General features: G+C 37.5%; 2 protein-coding genes across 2 annotated transcripts in view; one reads left to right on the plus strand and one right to left on the minus strand.

The window, feature by feature from the left end:
• Window positions 1-16,404, minus strand: part of dgat1a (diacylglycerol O-acyltransferase 1a) — a 44,241-nt gene extending 27,837 nt beyond the window's left edge. Inside the window, exons 1-2 of the mRNA XM_067424807.1 lie at window positions 16,036-16,404; window positions 4,638-4,725 (exon numbers count right to left, since the gene is read on the minus strand). Coding sequence (XP_067280908.1) covers window positions 4,638-4,725; window positions 16,036-16,232 — 285 coding nt within the window. The 5' untranslated portion in view covers window positions 16,233-16,404. The remainder of the gene's footprint in view (window positions 1-4,637; window positions 4,726-16,035) is intronic.
• A 1,065-nt stretch (window positions 16,405-17,469) lies between these two features.
• Window positions 17,470-20,727, plus strand: part of zgc:63863 (uncharacterized protein LOC393372 homolog) — a 51,805-nt gene continuing 48,547 nt past the window's right edge. Inside the window, exons 1-4 of the mRNA XM_067425844.1 lie at window positions 17,470-17,684; window positions 19,422-19,607; window positions 19,697-19,777; window positions 20,433-20,619. Coding sequence (XP_067281945.1) covers window positions 17,621-17,684; window positions 19,422-19,607; window positions 19,697-19,777; window positions 20,433-20,619 — 518 coding nt within the window. The 5' untranslated portion in view covers window positions 17,470-17,620. The remainder of the gene's footprint in view (window positions 17,685-19,421; window positions 19,608-19,696; window positions 19,778-20,432; window positions 20,620-20,727) is intronic.

Consider the following 20,727-nt stretch of genomic DNA (forward strand, 5'->3'; position numbering starts at 1 on the left):
AATTTTAGTAATTTTAATTAATAAATTAATTTTATTTAATTAAAAATCATTTTCAGTAATTAATATATAACATAAATATTATTAACTTAAACCTAAAATACTTTTACATTTAACAAAATATCTCTGGCATCTAACTGAAATAAACAAGTTTAAGATGAAACTAAAATAAAATACTAAAACTGAACTGAAAATATAAATTCACATTATAGTGATATACAAATATAATAAAATTTACTGAAATAGTAGATAAAACAATTTTACTTAGATTTTTTAAAACTTGTATTGGCAACTAACTGAAATAAATAATATTAAATTAAACTGAAATAAAAATAAATTAAAGCTAAATAGATATTTTTTTTTATTTATTAAAATACAAAAAAAGCTAATTCAAAATACAAAAAATATGATATAAATAATACTAAACTAACAGCTAATAAAACAAGCATGGTGTTGCTCAGCAGACGAGTCTGAGCTCTCTTTGTCAACATGAGATGAACGCATTAAAGCTCAAGCAGTGATGCCATGCCGCTTCTCTAGAGAGGAAAGCAAACAGAGCGAGTGAGCGGAGGAATAAACTCCCTCTGGGTTTAATGTGCTAACCCACGTGAATCCAGGCTGTCACAACACCTCCGGTGAAACTTCAGCACTGTTTTCAGTGTGTGTTCTGGAGCGGCTGGAGCCTGGCATTGTGTTGCATGTCATATGATTATCTGAGAGCGGAGCCGAGGGTAAAGGTCAAACTCTTACTCAATCCCACTGACTTCACAACAGCTCTGAATGAACTTGACGCGGGTGACCGAGATGATGAAGGGCGAACAGTTTTTTCTGATCATATTTGCTGAATTACTAGATGTTTCCTCCTCGATTTTAGTCGTTCTAGATCATCTGAGGGCAAACAGGTGGAAGAGAGGACGGAAATAACCGGTGCGATCATACCAACAGTGTGTCTTTATTTATGTTCAGGTAACAGCCTGGGCCTAAACATAGAGCTGACAGTGTGAAGTCAAAACCTTCATTTTACATCTCCAAAACCAAAAATGTACCCCTCACAGATGCCATAAAGGGCAATATTAGCCGTATCGACCAAAACCACTTTTTGTATAAGGCTGTAAACAGTTTTTTCTGCTGATACAGATTTGACTGCCTTTTGGAGCCTGTCAGCGGCCAGTCGATGAATTAGTTTGAGTCACTTCCGTGTTGGATTCAAGATAAAGAAGCCGTTTTGTATGCACATAAACTATAAGTTATATCTTCAAAAAAAAAAATGAGCCCATGATTTATTCCCACTCAAGTCATCCTAGGTGTATATGACATTCTTCTTTCAGACAAATACAATCTGAGTTATAATAAAAAATCTATCCATCAAAAAAAGTGAATCTATCCATCAAAAAAAGTGAATCTATCCATCAAAAAAAGTGAATCTATCCGTCATAAAAGTGAATCTGTCCATCATAAAAGTGAATCTATCCATCAAAAAAGTGTATCTATCCAACATAAAAGTGTATCTGTCCATCATAAAAGTGTATCTGTCCATCATAAAAGTGCATCTATCCATCATAAAAGTGTATCTGTCCATCATAAAAGTGTATCTGTCCATCATAAAAGTGTATCTGTCCATCAAAAAAGTGTATCTATCCATCATAAAAGTGTATCTGTCCATCATAAAAGTGCATCTATCCATCATAAAAGTGCATCTATCCATCATAAAAGTGCATCTGTCCATCATAAAAGTGCATCTATCCATCATAAAAGTGTATCTATCCATCATAAAAGTGCATCCATCCATCATAAAAGTGTATCTGTCCATCATAAAAGTGCATCCATCCATCATAAAAGTGTATCTGTCCATCATAAAAGTGCATCTGTCCATCATAAAAGTGCATCTGTCCATCATAAAAGTGCATCTGTCCATCATAAAAGTGCATCTGTCCATCATAAAAGTGCATCCATCCATCATAAAAGTGTATCTGTCCATCATAAAAGTGTATCTGTCCATCATAAAAGTGCATCCATCCATCATAAAAGTGTATCTGTCCATCATAAAAGTGCATCTATCCATCATAAAAGTGTATCTGTCCATCATAAAAGTGCATCTATCCATCATAAAAGTGTATCTGTCCATCATAAAAGTGCATCTGTCCATCATAAAAGTGCATCTATCCATCATAAAAGTGTATCTGTCCATCATAAAAGTGCATCTGTCCATCATAAAAGTGCATCCATCCATCATAAAAGTGTATCTGTCCATCATAAAAGTGTATCTGTCCATCATAAAAGTGCATCTATCCATCATAAAAGTGCATCTATCCATCATAAAAGTGTATCTGTCCATCATAAAAGTGCATCTATCCATCATAAAAGTGTATCTGTCCATCATAAAAGTGTATCTGTCCATCATAAAAGTGCATCTATCCATCATAAAAGTGCATCTATCCATCATAAAAGTGTATCTGTCCATCATAAAAGTGTATCTGTCCATCATAAAAGTGCATCTATCCATCATAAAAGTGTATCTGTCCATCATAAAAGTGCATCTGTCCATCATCAAAGTGTATCTGTCCATCATAAAAGTGCATCTATCATTATAAAAGTGCATCTATCCATCATAAAAGTGCATCTATCCATCATAAAAGTGCATCTATCCATCCTAAAAGTGCATCTGTCCATCATAAAAGTGCATCCATCCATCATAAAAGTGCATCTATCCATCATAAAAGTGCATCTGTCCATCATAAAAGTGTATCTGTCCATCATAAAAGTGTATCTATCCATCATAAAAGTGCATCTATCCATCATAAAAGTGCATCTATCCATCATAAAAGTGTATCTGTCCATCATAAAAGTGTATCTGTCCATCATAAAAGTGTATCTATCCATCATAAAAGTGCATCTATCCATCATAAAAGTGCATCTATCCATCATAAAAGTGCATCTGTCCATCATAAAAGTGTATCTGTCCATCATAAAAGTGTATCTATCCATCATAAAAGTGCATCTATCCATCATAATAGTGCATCTATCCATCATAAAAGTGCATCTGTCCATCATAAAAGTGAATCTATCCATCCTAAAAGTGCATCTATCCATCATAAAAGTGTATCTGTCCATCATAAAAGTGCATCTATCCATCATAAAAGTGTCTATCTATCATAAAAGTGCATCTATCCATCATAAAAGTGCATCCATCCATCATAAAAGTGCGTCTATCCATCATAAAAGTGCATCTGTCCATCATAAAAGTGCATCTGTCCATCATAAAAGTGTATCTGTCCATCATAAAAGTGTATCTGTCCATCATAAAAGTGTATCTGTCCATCATAAAAGTGTATCTATCCATCATAAAAGTGCATCTATCCATCATAAAAGTGCATCTGTCCATCATAAAAGTGTATCTGTCCATCATAAAAGTGTATCTATCCATCATAAAAGTGCATCTATCCATCATAATAGTGCATCTATCCATCATAAAAGTGCATCTGTCCATCATAAAAGTGAATCTATCCATCCTAAAAGTGCATCTATCCATCATAAAAGTGTATCTGTCCATCATAAAAGTGCATCTATCCATCATAAAAGTGTCTATCCATCATAAAAGTGCATCTGTCCATCATAAAAGTGCATCCATCTATCATAAAAGTGTATCTATCCATCATTAAAGTGCATCTGTCCATCATAAAAGTGCATCTATCCATCATAAAAGTGCATCTGTCCATCAAAAAGGTGCATCTATCCATCATAAAAGTGTATCTGTCCATCATAAAAGTGCATCTGTCCATCATAAAAGTGCATCTGTCCATCATAAAAGTGCATCCATCCATCATAAAAGTGTCTATCCATCATAAAAGTGCATCTATCCATCATAAAAGTGCATCTGTCCATCATAAAAGTGCATCCATCCATCATAAAAGTGTGTCTATCCATCATAAAAGTGCATCTATCCATCATAAAAGTGCATCTATCCATCATAAAAGTGTATCTGTCCATCATAAAAGTGCATCTGTCCATCATAAAAGTGCATCCATCCATCATAAAAGTGCATCTATCCATCATATAACTGCTCCACACGGCTCCATGGGCTAGTTATTTTAGTCAATAAAGTTTAGAAGATGGCTATTTTTCTTACACAAATGCACCACGCACCACATAAGACCTTTATTTACCCCTGGAGCTGTGTGGAGCAGTTATATGATGGATAGATGCACTTTTATAACGGATAGACACTTTTATGGACTTCGAAAATGACTCAACAAGTCACTGCCATTATAAAGCTTGGAAGAGCCTGGACTTCTTTACTATAACTCAGATTGTGTTCTGAGAGAAGAAAGTCATATACACCTAGGATGACTTGAGGGGGAGTAAATCATGGGATTATTTTCATTTTTGGTTGATCTAACCCTATAAGTGAAGAAAAACAGCTGGGAGTGAATAGGATGTGTATCAGTATATTCGGTCTGTGCATTCGCTCTTAAAGAGACAGCAGCCTAATAAACCTGCTGCTGCTCGTGTTATTCATGTTAATCAAACAACAAATGTCAAAGAGAAAATCCCTCATAGGGTCAAAAAAAATCAATATATTTATTGTGATTATGATGTGTGTTATAGTTTGGCCATTGACTGGCGTGTCTGAGGAAACTCACCAGCATGACCACACACCAGTTGAGGATCCCTCTGTAGTTGCTGTAGCCGCTTGCTGAGCTGAGCAGCGACTCCTGCAGCTTGTGGCAGCTGAAGAGACAGATCATATGCATGTTAAAATGTGCATATGTATATCTGGTCTGGCATAATAGTTATTAAAGGCCTCAAACTACAGCCAGAAAAAGTGATCTTCAGCCATTTTTGACTGAAAATAAAGAAATATATATTCATCAGAATGGTCAAATCATGGTAAAGGTTTTTGCTCTTGCTCTGTGAACACAAAAAAAGGATCATGGACATGATTTGAAAAGGTTAAAGGATTAGTTCACTTCAAAACGAACATTTCTTTAAAAATTCTCACCCCTATCTCATGTCTTTCTTCAGTTGAAAAGAAGTTACGTTTTTTGAGAAAAACATTCCAGAATTTTTCTCCACATAATGGACTTCAATGGGAACCAACGGTTGTTTGTTGGGGACGTGGCCAGCGAGGTATTAAAAGCCTTGTGTGTTTGAAACATTTTGGCTAGAGAGAAGCAATTCAATTGACTGATAGACAACTACTCTGTAAGTGTTTGTGACTTTTCTCATTTGATTGTTTGTTCATTTGTTGTTGGATAAGTGTGTCTGTGTAGTGCTGAGGTGTGTATTATTAGTTTTGGTATATTCTCTGGGTGTGTGTGGGAGTTAGCATTTGTTGAGTTAGCATTTGTTTGGTCATTGCCACGTTGGAAGCGAGTTTGTTGGGGGCGTTCCCAGCTGCTTTCAATAACGATACTCAAGTGAGTATAAATAGCGTGATAGTCCGCGGAAGCGGCAGTGTGAAGCCCTCCTTGTGTGAAGACCGACGAGTGTAAAGACTTCTACTCTTCCCAGTGCAACTCCTCCCGAGCAAGGACCCCGGCAAGGCACTTGAGTATCATCTTCCTTTTCATTATTTGTGTTCGGCTCTAATTCCTATCTGGCCTTTTCACCATGTGCTTTCAAATCTCAACTATAACTACTAGCACTCGTAAATCACGCTCCGTACGCACGAGACGCCGTAATCCTAATAATTTGCGCTATATCCTAACATCCTCTGCTACTTTACTCTTTATTCCAATTGGTCTCTGGAATTGCCAGTCGGCTGTAAACAAAGCAGACTTTATTTCATCTATTGGGACTCATTCTCAGCTTAGCCTCATGGCCCTAACTGAGACCTGGATCAAACCAGAGGACACTGCCACTCCTGCAGCCCTCTCAAGCAATTATACTTTTTCACACACTCCTCGGCCTATTGGGAGGGGTGGGGGTACTGGTTTGCTTATCTCAAATGATTGGAAATTTGATCCATTACCGTCTCTACCGGCCAATTCATTTGAATCGCACTCAATCACTATTACTCACCCTGTTAAAATCCATGTGGTAGTGGTCTATCGTCCTCCAGGTCACCTCGGTAACTTTGTGGAGGAGTTGGATGTGTTACTTTCTAGCTTCCCTGAGGATGGCACTCCACTGATTCTGCTTGGCGACTTCAACATCCATCTTGATAAACACCTAGCTGCAGACTTCAGCACTCTACTGACTTCATTTGACCTTAAGTTAGTATCTACTACGGCTACTCACAGATCAGGTAACCAATTAGACCTGGTCTACACACGCAACTGCTCCACAGACAACACTTTAGTTACTCCATTACACACCTCAGACCACTTTCTCATCACTCTTAACCTCATACTGACTCCTGATACAAAACATACTCCTACACAGATTACCTTTCGGCGTAATCTACGCTCACTCTCTCCCTCTCGCCTATCCACTATGGTTTCATCTTCACTCCCTCCACCTGCTCAGTTCTCAGCACTGGACATTAACAGTGCTACTGACACTCTTTGCTCCACTCTAACATCCTCCTTAGACAGTTTTTGCCCCCTTTCATCCAGACCAGCCCGCCCCACCCCATCTGCCCCCTGGCTGTCTGAAGTTCTCCGTGAACATCGCTCTGGACTCAGGGCGGCAGAGAGGAAATGGCATAAATCTAAAAACAATACTGACCTTGCCTTTTATCAGTCTCTTCTCTCTTCTTTCTCTACAAATGTCTCCACTGCTAAAACAACATACTACCACAACAAAATCAACAATTGCTCTGACTCTCGCCAACTCTTTAAAACATTCTCCTCTCTCCTTTGTCCACCTCCTCCCCCTCCTTCATCAACTCTTACAGCTGATGACTTTGCATCATTTTTCACCAACAAAACAGCTCTCATTAGCAAACAGTTCTCCTCATCACTAACTGACACGCACATCTCAACAACTAACACGAACACGCTTCCATCCTTCTCTCCACTCTCCGAGGCAGATATTTCTAAACTCATCCTTTCCAATCACCCTACTACCTGTCCACTTGATCCTATTCCCACTCACCTCCTTCAGGCCATTTCTTCTTCAATCACTCCTGCACTCACTCACATTGTCAACACTTCTCTTCACACGGGAACCTTTCCCACAGCATTTAAGCAGGCTCGGGTAACCCCACTGCTTAAGAAACCCTCTCTGAATCCAGCACTTTTAGAAAACTACCGACCGGTATCCCTTCTGCCTTTCATTGCAAAGACCCTTGAGCGAGTTGTGTTCAATCAACTCTCTAGGTTTCTTGAACAGGACAACCTCCTAGACAACAACCAATCCGGCTTCAAAAGCGGCCATTCGACTGAGACGGCCTTGCTCTCGGTAACTGAGGCACTGAGACTGGCAAAAGCAGCTTCCAAATCCTCAGTGCTCATTCTGCTGGATCTGTCTGCTGCTTTTGACACAGTTAACCACCAGATCCTCCTGTCAACACTTAAGAGGACGGGGATCTCAGGATCTGCTCTCCAGTGGTTCAGGTCTTACCTCTCTGGTAGGTCCTACAGGGTGTCATGGAGAGGTGAAGTGTCTAAGTCTTATAATCTAGCTACTGGGGTTCCCCAGGGCTCAGTCCTTGGACCACTTCTCTTCTCCATCTACATGTCATCATTAGGTTCTGTCATTCAGAAACACGGCTTCTCCTATCACTGCTATGCGGATGACACTCAACTCTACTTCTCATTTCAACCAGATGATCCTACAGTCAGTGTTCGTATCGCTGCCTGTCTGACAGACATTTCTGACTGGATGAAAGAGCATCATCTTAAACTCAATCTTGCAAAGACAGAATTACTTGTTTTCTCAACCAACCCAGCACTTCATCAAAATTTCTCCATTCAGCTTGGTTCATCGACCATAACTCCATCAAGGACAGCAAGAAACCTTGGAGTTGTGATTGATGACCAGTTAAACTTCACTGACCACATTACTGCAACAGCCCGGTCCTGCAGATTTGCTTTATACAACATTAGAAAGATTAGACCCTTCGTATCAGAACAGGCTGCACAACTCCTGGTTCAAGCTCTTGTTCTCTCCAGACTGGATTATTGTAATGCTCTTCTGGCTGGGCTTCCAGCATGCACTATCAAACCCTTACAGCTGATCCAGAATGCAGCGGCGAGAGTGGTCTTTAATGAGCCGAAGAGAGCGCATGTTACGCCTCTCTTTATCAAACTGCACTGGTTGCCAATGGCTGCTCGCATCAAATTCAAGGCACTAGTTATCGCCTACAAAACAACCTCTGGCTCTGCACCAATATACCTAAATTCACTTGCTCAGACTTACACACCCTCCAAAAGCTTGCGTTCTGCGAGCGAGCGGCGCCTCGTGGTTCCATCCCAAAGAGGCATGAAATCGCTCTCACGGACATTTTCCTGGACCGTTCCCACCTGGTGGAATGACCTGCCGATCTCAATTCGTGCTGCCGAGTCTGTAGCCATTCTTAAAAAACATCTTAAGACACGTTTTCATTGGTTTATTGGTTCCGTTTGCACTTGACCAATACAGAATAGCACTTACTGATCACCACAGCAACGACCAAAAGCGCACACTCCTGGATCATATCTACGTCTCTCATCCGGATTTGTGCCTTCAGGCGGGTATGTTACATAGTTATCATAACTATCAGAATCCAGTGTTCTGTATATTGCGTACGTGAGTTTTTGTTGTAGATGGCTATTGCTGCGCGTTTAGCTAGAATACAAAACCAACCCATTGGGCCACTGAATCTGCATTAACGACAACAGCTGGGGCAACAGCCTTAGTCCTAATGGGTTGTAGCTATCTTAGCTATCAAAATCCAGTGTTCGGCACTTTGCGGACGTGAGTTTTTGTTGTAGATGTCTGTCTTTAAAAAAAAAAAAAAAAAAAAAAAAAAAAAAATGTTGTGTATTGTGCTAATTAATTGAGATTTCTTACAGCTCTTACAGGTTTTTGGCCTTGTCTGTTCCGTTGCTTCTATTACTCTCCCCTTTTTTGTAAGTCGCTTTGGATAAAAGCGTCTGCTAAATGATTAAATGTAAATGTAAATGTAAGATCCAAATCACTGCAGTTTCAGAGGAAGAGCTTCAGATATTTTCAAGAAAAATAAATAAAAATGTCTATACTTTTTAACCTAAATTGCTCATCTTGCGCTGCGAAGCGCCACAGATTGCGTAATCACGTCGGAAAGGTCACGTGACGTAGGCAGAAGTACCGCCCCTTCTTTACAAAGCGCTCGTGCGAAGACTAATACAAACATCCTTTGGCAAAAAAAGATAAAACAGCGATGTCGGGCGATTTTAGGTTGGGGATGAGGAGTTTTTTGCTAAAGGACGTTTTGCACGAGCGCTTTATAAAGACGGGGCGGTGCTTCCACTTACGCCACGTGAGCTTTCCGATGTGATTATGCAATCGTGGTGCTTCGCAGAGAGCAATTTAGGTTAAAAAGTATAGACATTTTTATCTTTCTTGAAAATGGCCGATGGTTTGTCTAGATCAGAATTATTCCTCGTTCTCTGAAGCTCTTCCTCTGAAACTGCAGTGATTTGGATCTTCAACCGTTGGTTCCCATTGAAGTCCATTATGTGGAGAAAAATCCTGGAATGTTTTCCTCAAAAAACGTAACTTCTTTTCAACTAAAGAAAGAAAGACATGAACATCTTGGATGAGATGGGGGGTAAATGATCAAGAAATGTTACTTTTGAAGTGAACTAATCCCTGACACTGAGTTTATGTGAGGACAAGCCAATGTGGAAATCAGTGATGAAATGCAGTACAGGACGAGAGCTCTCAATGTGTGTGAGTCTGAAAGGGTTGGTTGCTAAAGTTAAAAAAGACTTATCAGTTTTATCAATGATTTGAGTTGTGACCTTCACACCTTTACCTGAAGAGCTCTGTGTTTATCACACCTGGTTAGGGTTAATCTGAGCTATAGATGAAGTTCATTACATAGCTTTATTTTTCAGAACTGCCAAATTACTCACGTTACTTTCGCACAATTGCACGATACCGAGCGTATGCAGTGTATATGCAACGTTAAAGATTCGTAGAAACACCAGGATGGCCGACTACATTTGACAAATTTATCACTATAGAGCCATAAAATATTATGGTAGCACTTTAGTTTAGGGTCCAATTCTCACTATTAACTAGCTGCCTATTATCATGCATATCATTATATTGGCTGTTTATTATAAAGCACATATTAATGTGTTATTCTTCATGACCATATTCCACATTTAACCTAAAGTTAACAACTACCACCAACTAATTAATTAAGCAAAAATCAGTTAATAGTGTGAGTATGGAAGTAAAACTGTGCCACTGGATTTTGAATTCTAATTTTTAGCACTGAATTTTTTTACATCGAATTTTTAACACTGAATTTTATTTTGCATCTAAATCAGACTTTGAATTTTAAAAGCCATCGAATTTCTAGCACTGTTTTTTTTGCCTATGACATTTTTTCAATGTTTTAAAAAAATTCAGTGTAAAAAGAAATTCAACGTCTCAAAAAATTCAGTGTAAAAAAATTCAACGTCTCAAAAGATTCAGTGTAAAAAAAAATTATGTCTCAAAAGATTCAGTGTAAAATAATTCAACGTCTCAAAAGATTCAGTGTAAAATAATTCAACGTCTCAAAAAATTCAGTGTAAAAATATTCAGAGTCAACATCCGGGTAACCAAGGAGAAGCAATCGATCCCTGTATCAAATCATCCAACATCCAGCCAATCATTTACGCTCCATTGGTCATGTGACGCTGAAACAGTGCTGCGTTCCAGTTCGTTTTTATCATGCCCTTCACTCGCAAACTTCCCTCTGTCTCGTTCACTCGGATGTGCGTCATGCCTACGTTGCATGAGTGCCCACTACTGGCGGAAACTTTGCAAATGGACTGAACTGGAACTCCCTAAGCCCTTGATCACTTGGAATCCACTATGGAGTTGATTTATTATTTATTTTTTACCTTTACGAAATTGTTTAATGCAGCATTCTATATGTATATGGATGTGTTTGTGTTGTTTTAAATGTTTTTAAAAATAGTTATAGTTGTTTGTGGTGGGGTAAATTAAACGCGATATGTGGTGACGTCACAATCGCATTGCATTGTGGTATATGAAGCTGCCTGAAGTGTACATATGAAGTAGACTCACTCACTCGGTCAAAATCGAGGGAGCAAGGGTCTGTCCATATAAACTCCCTTGTCCACTTCACGAAGTGGAACGCACTTTAAAATGGCGGTAGGGATTCCCCCAAGGGGAAGTGCTTAGGGAAGTTTGCAAGTGCGTGTCTTAAAGTGGAGTGGAACGCAGCACAGGAAGGCGGGGAAGTTCACTTCAGGTGAGCTCCAGAGCTCAGCAGCATGGCTCAGAACACACACGATGGCGCTTCGGTGAGTTTACTCATGACCAATGGAGCGTAAATGATTGGCTGGATGTTGGATGATTTGATACAGGGATCGATTGCTTCTCCTTGGTTACCCGGATGTTGACTCTGAATATTTTTACACTGAATTTTTTGAGACGTTGAATTATTTTACACTGAATCTTTTGAGACGTTGAATTTTTTTACACTGAATTTTTTGAGACGTTGAATTTCTTTTTACACTGAATTTTTTTAAAACATTGAAAAAATGTCATAGGCAAAAAAAACAGTGCTAGAAATTCGATGGCTTTTAAAATTCAAAATCTGATTTAGATGCAAAATAAAATTCAGTGTTAAAAATTCGATGTAAAAAAATTCAGTGCTAAAAATTAGAATTCAAAATCCAGTGGCACAGTCTTACTTCCATATGTGAGTAAACTAAAGCATATAAAATTAATATTTGTTGTTCCTACTTTAGGGTGAACTATGAGCCAGACATGTTGTGGACAGAATTTGTACATTTATAATTGTGACTGTAGCAACTGTCACAAATGTCATAATTTTTGATTTTTTTATGGCATAATTATGACTTACTATATGTCAATTTAACATTTTTATCATGATTTTGATTGCCATAATTATAACCATCATAATTCTGACTTTTTTTGTTATCATTTTGAACTTTTGTGTCATAACTATACCTTATTATGTCATAATTATGACATCATGATTACACATTTTTGAGTTATAATTGAGACATAGTCATAATAACTTAGTATGTCATAATCATTTAACTTTTTAACTTTTTGTCATAACTATAACTTAATGTCATAAATATGACAGTATGTCAATTTCAAATTTCTGCTATGATTTTGACTGTCATAATCATAACGCAGTATGTCATAATCATGGTTTACAAAGTCAGCGTTATATTTTTTCCTTAACACTTTATTCTAGGGTCCGATTCTCATTTTAACTAGTGGCTTATTATCATGTGTATTGCTAGGATATTTTTTATTTATTAGTATTATAAGGCACATATTAATGCTTTATTCTACATGATCATATTCCACATCCCTTAATCTAAATTTAGCAACTACCACCAACTAATTAATTAGGAGTTTATTGAGGCAAAAGACAATAATTAGTGCATAGTGAGAATGAGATCCTAATCTAAAGTCTGACCAACATGATATGGCCACCACATCATATTAAAAATATAATGCATTAGGGGTGTAACGATACACTCATGTCACGATTCGACTGAACTCACGATATGATATTATTGCGATACTCCTAGACATGGTAAAAATGCTAAAGTTGGTATTACATTGGGGTGGAAATGAATAGGCTTGGACTTGGTGCTGGTAACCCAATGCACAGGACAACGGCGACACCAGAATAAAAAATACTGAATTATTCAGTATAATTCAGCTGTGGCTGAGTACATAAAATAATGTTGGCCACTTTTTACTGGTAACATTTGGCATTATCAGGTCCCACAAATATTCTCCCATTGCATTATTATACGTTATATTCAACAGTGAGTATAGTAGTTTAATGTGACACTAAAACTCGGAAAAGTTGAACCATACACAATACAGATTGTTGCATTTTTGTATTGTGATATATTGTGGCACGATATATTGTTAGACCCCTAGTATGCGTCATACAGGAAGCATAGTGCTCATTTTCTGTTGCATGGGAAGAAGAACCGGCGCTGCATGAGATATTTCACTTCCATTTTCGGTTTCGAGATCTGCATTATCTGGATGGTCATTGCTCAAACCCAAGTAGATCCAGAGTGAAATATCTATAAATAATGTGACTGCGTGCCCCATTTCTCAATCCTGACCTGCCATTCTTCACCGTGCATATGAAGACACAAAGCCCCAATTCAATTAGTATAGTGTCTACTAAATACTGCATTTATTAGAGATTAAATGAATATATAAATAATAAAGTGTGAGTAGAAAACTAAAATTAGCCCAATTTACTGTGATTTGACAGTGACATCCACTCATACAGTATTTGTTCATATATTGTTTTATATTTACATTAAAAAAGTCTCTTATGCCCACCAAGCCTGCATTTATTTGATCAAAAATACAGAAAAAAAACATGAATATTGTTAAATATTCCTCCAGTGTAAATCATGCAGATGTTTCTATGTGAATATATAGAAAAGTGTAATTTATTCCTGTGATCAAAGCTGAATTTATCATCTTTACTCCTTCACTAGTCATTCTCAGATGAGGATTTATTATCAATGTTGAAAATATATTTATATTGTTTTGGTACTTTTTTCAGGATTCATTGATGAATAAAAAATTCAAAAGAACAGCATTTATTCAAAATAATTTTCTAACAATATAAATCTTTAATAACACTTTTTTTTACACATTTATTCGTGCTGAATAAAAGTACATTTCAAAGAAATAAAAGTAAATAAAATACTGACCCCCAAACTTTTGCAGTGTGTATTGATTTAAAAGATTTCTACACTGATAAAAAAAGTTTTGTGGTGAAGTAAATACTACAGAAACAATGTGATTTATACATGAAAAAGTTAGATCAGGCAAGAATAATAATTTAAAAAAAAATTAAGTGAAACTACTTAACTTTTCTGATACTGGTGTTCCCATCATGCACTGGGGTTTCGCTGTTTTCAGTCGGTTTTTACACTGTTTTATCATTGCTTTTGTTGTTAGGTTTAGTTGTGACATTTAGAGTTCATTTTCTACTCAGAATTACACATTCATACTCAAAAACCATCCATCAAATGTTAGCATCGCTGTGTATTGTGCAGGGCCGTAACCAACAGACATTAATTAGAAACTGGCAAATTGTCCCCCCAATATGTAAAATTCTTCCACTGCTCTCCTGCACTTGTGCACAAATGGTGCAGGTCTAAAAGCGCTCGTTAATGTCAAAATGACTGAGGTGGCCAATGAAATTGAAGTAGGCGGGGTTTGCGTTCTCTTCTGGCTCGTTTACAAAAAATTCCCACTAGACCACTAAGGAAATCTATGCGGATCTATGTATTTATTCACCAACGGGAAGAATCTCGAGACCAGCAATATATTTGACGCAAATTAATGCAAATATTATTTACAAAATGATTACTTCCCAGTTAAAATTAGACCTAGAATTTTGTTCACTGTTCTGTTTCTTTATGCTTTATAAAAATTAATTTAAATTAAATGTTCAAGACATGGTTACAGCCTTGGTATTTTGTACCAAGTATTGAGGTCAAGTGGCTCATTACTTCTGTCATGTAGATATGGTATCTACACAATATCTATTATGTTGTTTACGTAGATATTTCTAATATAGACTTTAAATGTGCACTATGTAACATTTTTGCAGTAAAATATCCAAAAACCACTGGCTAGAGTTATATATTTTGATCCATTGAGTACTTGTAAACTATTTGTAAATCATGATAACTGTGGCATATTAAAAGTCCCGCTATTTACGGACAGTGTGTTTGCGTAACAATCGCTCCAGCGGCCTCGCTCAGCTCTACAGCACTCGGTCCTGCTCTGCTTCACACTACAGTAACATTAAAGGGATAGTTCACCCAAAAATGAAAATTGTATGTTAGAATTCTAATTAGACCCCATTGACATGCTTTATACGAGCAACGGTTTGAGTTAAAAATCTTCATTTGTGTTCTACTGAAAAAACAAAAACACCTACATCTTGGATGACCTGGAGGTAAGCAGATAAACATCAAATTGGGTGAACTATCCCTTTAATAATCACATCTATGAACTTGATTTCTGCCAGAGTCCTATCCCGTGGTGAAGGCTGTGAGGTGAAGACCACATGTCCCAAGATTCTGAGCTCAAACTTGGCGTCATCAAACTACGCCTTTGTTTTGAATAGACGACCTCTAGCGGCCGGAAAAGTTACATAGTGCACCTTTAAAAGTGTGGTTTAATTCAATGTTATATTCTTTGAGTAAAATGTAAATGGAAACTTCAAATAAGTATAAATAACTTTAACCGACCAAGTTAAAATGACTTATTTTCATTGGTAATTTAACTCAGTTAAGTAGAGTTGACTTAATTCCATACTTGAAATTTACTTTAAAAATATGTATGCAAAAACTTGCCAAAGAAATATTTAGCATCTTGCTTATTTTTTATTTTTTTCCCCAGTGAATTTTGAATGAATGCTGTTCTTTTTAATATCTTTTTCATTGAAGAATCCTGAAAAAGCACACTCACAGGTTATACGAAATTAATTCTGTTAACAACATTGATAAAGCATATCATGTGACACATGATATGGAAAATTCAGCTTTGCATCACAGGAATACATATTTTAAATTATATTAAAATAGAAAATTGTATGTAATTAAGTAAATAAATTATATATATATATATATATATATATATATATATATATATATATATATATATATATATATATATATATATATATATATATATATATATATATATATATATATATATATATATAATCCTTAGAAATGTTTGTATCTGGAGTGTCCAAATACTTTTGGGTGCCTCTGTTGATCTTAATATCAATGAAGATGGAAATGTAATATGCTAGTAGGCCTATATGTGTGCATGTTATAAGCGCTATAGATGGATAGATGCTGCACATATCAAGTAAAACAGTTTTTCAATAGCATAGTCCACCTGAACGTGTCCTGTCCAGCATCGCTGTGGTTCTTCTGTTTACTCGCGGATGTTTCCTGCCGCGGCTCTTTCTCCTTCACCTGCCCGCTGAGCGTCTCTCCTGCGCCGCTGCGCTTCGCTTGAGCTGCCGCCGCGTCTCCGGAGACCGTGGATCTCCGCTTGTGCTTCCCCGAACCCCTCTCACTTCTGTCGCCCATGTTCGTGGTTACAGAGAAACAAACACACACGTTGTTTCTCTCATGTTCTTCCCGTTTGATATCACCGCGCGGAATCGAGTCGGGGACGGCGCGTCAAGCCATCCGCGCTGCGCGAGCGTTGCGCAATGCGCGCGGCGGCGACACCCAGATGCACCATGGCATACTTCACTCAGCCATAAAACCACTGATAACACGGTTAACAGTCAAACGCAGGATTTGCCAGATGTCATAAAACACATTTGCTTTCATGCGGTGAGAGACTTTGTATCGATCCACTGACAACAGGCCAACAGGCCAATAAATAACTGAAAAATAAAAATAATATTGTTATTTACATGGGGTTAAGTCAGATGAGCCACGATTTGGTAAATTAGTTATAATACCATCAAATCAGATATGCACGAGATCTAATGATATTTTCATGAATTACAAGGGTCTTAAATATGTATTTTAATTGTGACAAAGTATAGTTGTTTTAAAATTACGAGAGTTACAGTATTTGTAACAGGTAAAATGGGCCAATATAAAAAGAGAACAACACAGATCATCTCGGCTAAAATCGTTTTATTCTTAACAGTAAAGTGACACTATTGTCTTTAGTGTGCCATACAAGCACCACCATAAATGTATTTCATTAAACAGATCGTTGAACAAATATTTCATAAAAAAATGCAATTAAAATAAATTGATCATGTTGTATATAGGTTTGTGTTTCTTAGGGTTAGTTGCATGTAATTATGCATCATTTACTGTTATTACAATAGTAACTACATTTAACCCGTACCAAGGAAAGTGTTACCTATTTTTTCACCGTGTCCTTCAACAGTTTGTGTACATTATATGTGTATACGTAGTGTAAAAGGATGCATATTAATATATTTTTTAAATGCCTGTGTGCTGTCACCAAGACGAATTCCTCGCATATGGCAGATATGGGTGTAGCTAAAATTGAAACTTGCTTAAAACTTGAAATTGCGGTTCAGCTTCTGCATCAGTTAGTCTAATATATATTACATAACATGTAAACACCATAGAGTAGACTGTAAAAAAAAAAAAAAAAAAAAAAAAAATACAAACACGCCGCACGAGCAGGTGGAGGATCACGTTGAAAATGAGCCAATGGCGTTGAGCCCCTCAATGTATTAAACCAATCAGTTGAGACGTCGACAGCAGTCAAGGTTGAGTGACTCACCGGCGTTTTCAGCCAGTGAGAGACTAGTAAAGCTCGGGTGACGAGCACTCCTCTCCACGTAACGACGCCGATCTGAGGGGGATCATAAAATGCCACTTTACTTTCGTTTTAAATGCCAGTTTTGAATTAAAATGTTATGATCATTACCACAAAAGCATGTATTTGATATCCTTATGACTGTGAGTCACAGTAAAAGATGAGAAAAGCGAGAAAGCGACTGCCGGCGAGCGGATCGCAAGCGCCTGTCAGGAGACATGAAGGTAGTAACGTTACCGGTCTCGGTCCATTTTAAACTTACTCAATGTATGTGGAAAATCAATTATAATGTCACTGACTGTGTTAGAGGTCTATTATGATGTCACTGAGTCGGCACGCGATCCATTAGAAAATCATTGAATGTGTTTGAGAGATTTGTTATGTGTAAGAAGGTCCATTATGTTGTCATTGAACGATTGACAGGTCCAATTATGATGTCATTGAATGAGGGTCCTTCATATCTGCTGTCAGTGAAAATATAGGCCTATATGTGGTCTAATTGGTATAAATGATCGCTCTCTATATTTTTTAAATGTTAATTTTAATTATGTTTTACTCTCTGACTTCAATCAAGATTTTGTTCCTCAAGTTTAGTTTTAGTGGTTTAACCGCATAATTCTGTAAAAAAATTTTGCTACAGTGAATTAAAAAGTTTCTCTTACTTTGGCCTGTTTACTTTCCACTGAGGTAAAGTTATTTGAAGATTGACAAGATCAAATGTTCATCCATACACTGATTTAAAGGCACAATATGTAAGTAAAAAAAAAAATAATAAAATAGACAGGTGAGCAACTGTTTGGATCACTGATGGACAGAAACCAATAATTGTTCTCCAGCTCAACACAGTTAGTCTTATTGTTTAAATCTGTTGTTGTTGATTTACCGCACAGAGTACCATGTTTTACCATGCCTAATATGATCTCACTCACTGCAGTGTGAACAAGCGTCTCATAGGCTGCATTTACACTGCAGGTCTTGATGCACAATTCCTATTTTGGACTATATCCAAAACAAAATTTTTGACGACCCGCTTACATCATCTTTTAAAAGCGACCCATATCCAATATTTGCATTTACACTGTACACTGGCGAAACAGCCCAAGACGTTCTTAACCGGAAAAAGAAGTAAAACAATATGCAAATCACACAGACAAAATGAATATACAATGTTTTGCTGTCTGCACTTTTCCACACATCTTTAAAGGTCAGCAAAACATTTCTCTTGTAAGGCGGAGAAACAGAGGAGAGCCCTTGACAGAATTGCCAGGTTTTCACAACAAAACCCGCCCAATTGCAACTCAAAACTGTGTTAAAGTAGCCCAATTCCGCAGGAAAACCACGGACTTGGCAACACTGGCCCTTGATCGCAGTTCGTGTCCACCCGAGTTGACGTCCTTCGCCTCCGTCATTTTTTCAATGACGTACGACTCGCATTTACTGGGGAATATCCGATCTGTCTGCTTACATGGCAGAAGCTAATGCACGCATCCGAATCATATCGGATTTATTACCACATATGAGTGAGGCCTGAATCCGATCTGAGGATATCGGAAATCAATGCAGGGTTTTTTTCCTGCTTACACGTTCACACGTTCAGGAAAAAAATCGGAATTGGGTCACTTGAACCATGCAGTGTACATGGGGCCATAGTAGCGACTGAGCCAACGCACAGAGTAGCATTATAAAATCACTTTAACACCCTTAAATATGTGTAATATGATAAAACAGTGCTGCGTTACCACACCACACGAGTGGAAGAAGTGGAAGTACCCATGGCAAGAGTCAAGACATGCCTTTGTTTTGAATAAGCGAACGCTAGCGGTGAAAAATTACATATTGTGCCTTTAAGTAATGCACATTTAAACTTCCAAGGAAGTTAGATTCCACTATTTGATTCCATTTGGTGGATGTTGAGTGTTAATTTTGCATACTGCCTCATATTTCATATGCTTTATCTGCAGAACAATTGCCCTTGAAGAAACAGAAGCTCCTGGATATCCATCAGGCCCTGAACAGTGACCCCGTGGACATCGAGACCCTTCGGCGGGCGGCTTTGAGCGAAGGCGGTTTGCTGACGGATGACATTAGGAGAAAAGTTTGGCCCAAACTCCTCAGTGTCAACGTGTACAGTCTTCCTGCCAAACCCTGTAAGTGTGTGTGTGTGTGTTTGTGTGTCCGGAACGTACCACAAAAACTTCCAACAATGTTTACTTTCTCTTATTTTCCTCCTTTAAAGCCAAAGATGTCCGAGAGGACCACAAAGACTACAGACAGGTGGTGCTCGATGTCAGGAGATCAATGCGGCGTTTCCCCAAAGGTCAGTATCTGATATATCAGTGACACACCATCACATGATGAATGATAAATCACTGATAAATGATCAGTATTACATTTGCTTAATTGATTAATTATTAGAGATTAGTGAATAAATGAAATATTTTCAGTATACGTTCATTTAGCAGGTGCTTTTATCCTAAAGTAATCTTAAGGAGATAATAAAATGAAAAGTGCTAACAATACAAAGTTTCAAGAAAATGGTGGGAAATAAGATATTTATAATATAACTTGCGTTGTTTTTTAAAACCTAAAATGTTATATATTCCCAGTTTTAAATTAGATTTTAAAACCTATATTTCCAATGTGGTCTCAGATTTTAGGACCTCATTGAAAATATCTCTATATTTTTCTTGATTATAAATAATTGCTTATATAATCGTCCCTTCTTCCAGTCAGTGATATTTCCTTGCTGCACGTCTGAAACAGTGCCTTGGTTGTGTGTTATCTATCTGATCACAAATAAATGGAGCTTCCCATGTGATATTTGGACAGTTGAGGTTTTAAGTCACAAGAGTAAGCAAGACTTTAACACAGAATCATGTCTTTAGGGTGTGCCTGATCCTGTGATAATAGAAGGACTTATTTTCACATCTGCTCATAATGACAGGTTTTGTTGTTGATGTAATGGTTCTCAGGCATGCGTGTGGATGAGCGAGAGGTTCTCCAGGAGCAGCTGATAGACATCATTCTGGATGTTTTGAGGAGAAACCCTCAACTGCACTATTACCAGGGTTATCATGACATCGTGGTGACCTTCCTGCTGGTGGTGGGAGAGAGGATGACCATCGCAATAATGGAGAAACTTTCCAATCATCATCTCAGGTGAATTTACCTGACCTAGAGCTGCACGATTAAACACTAAAAATCGATTCAAACACCCACGCAATCTTATTCCCAAATGACAGCGATTCTATTAAAACTTTGACTAGA

The sequence above is a fragment of the Pseudorasbora parva genome, chromosome 19 (genome assembly GCF_024679245.1).
Source record: "Pseudorasbora parva isolate DD20220531a chromosome 19, ASM2467924v1, whole genome shotgun sequence".
Classification (NCBI taxonomy): domain Eukaryota; kingdom Metazoa; phylum Chordata; class Actinopteri; order Cypriniformes; family Gobionidae; genus Pseudorasbora; species Pseudorasbora parva.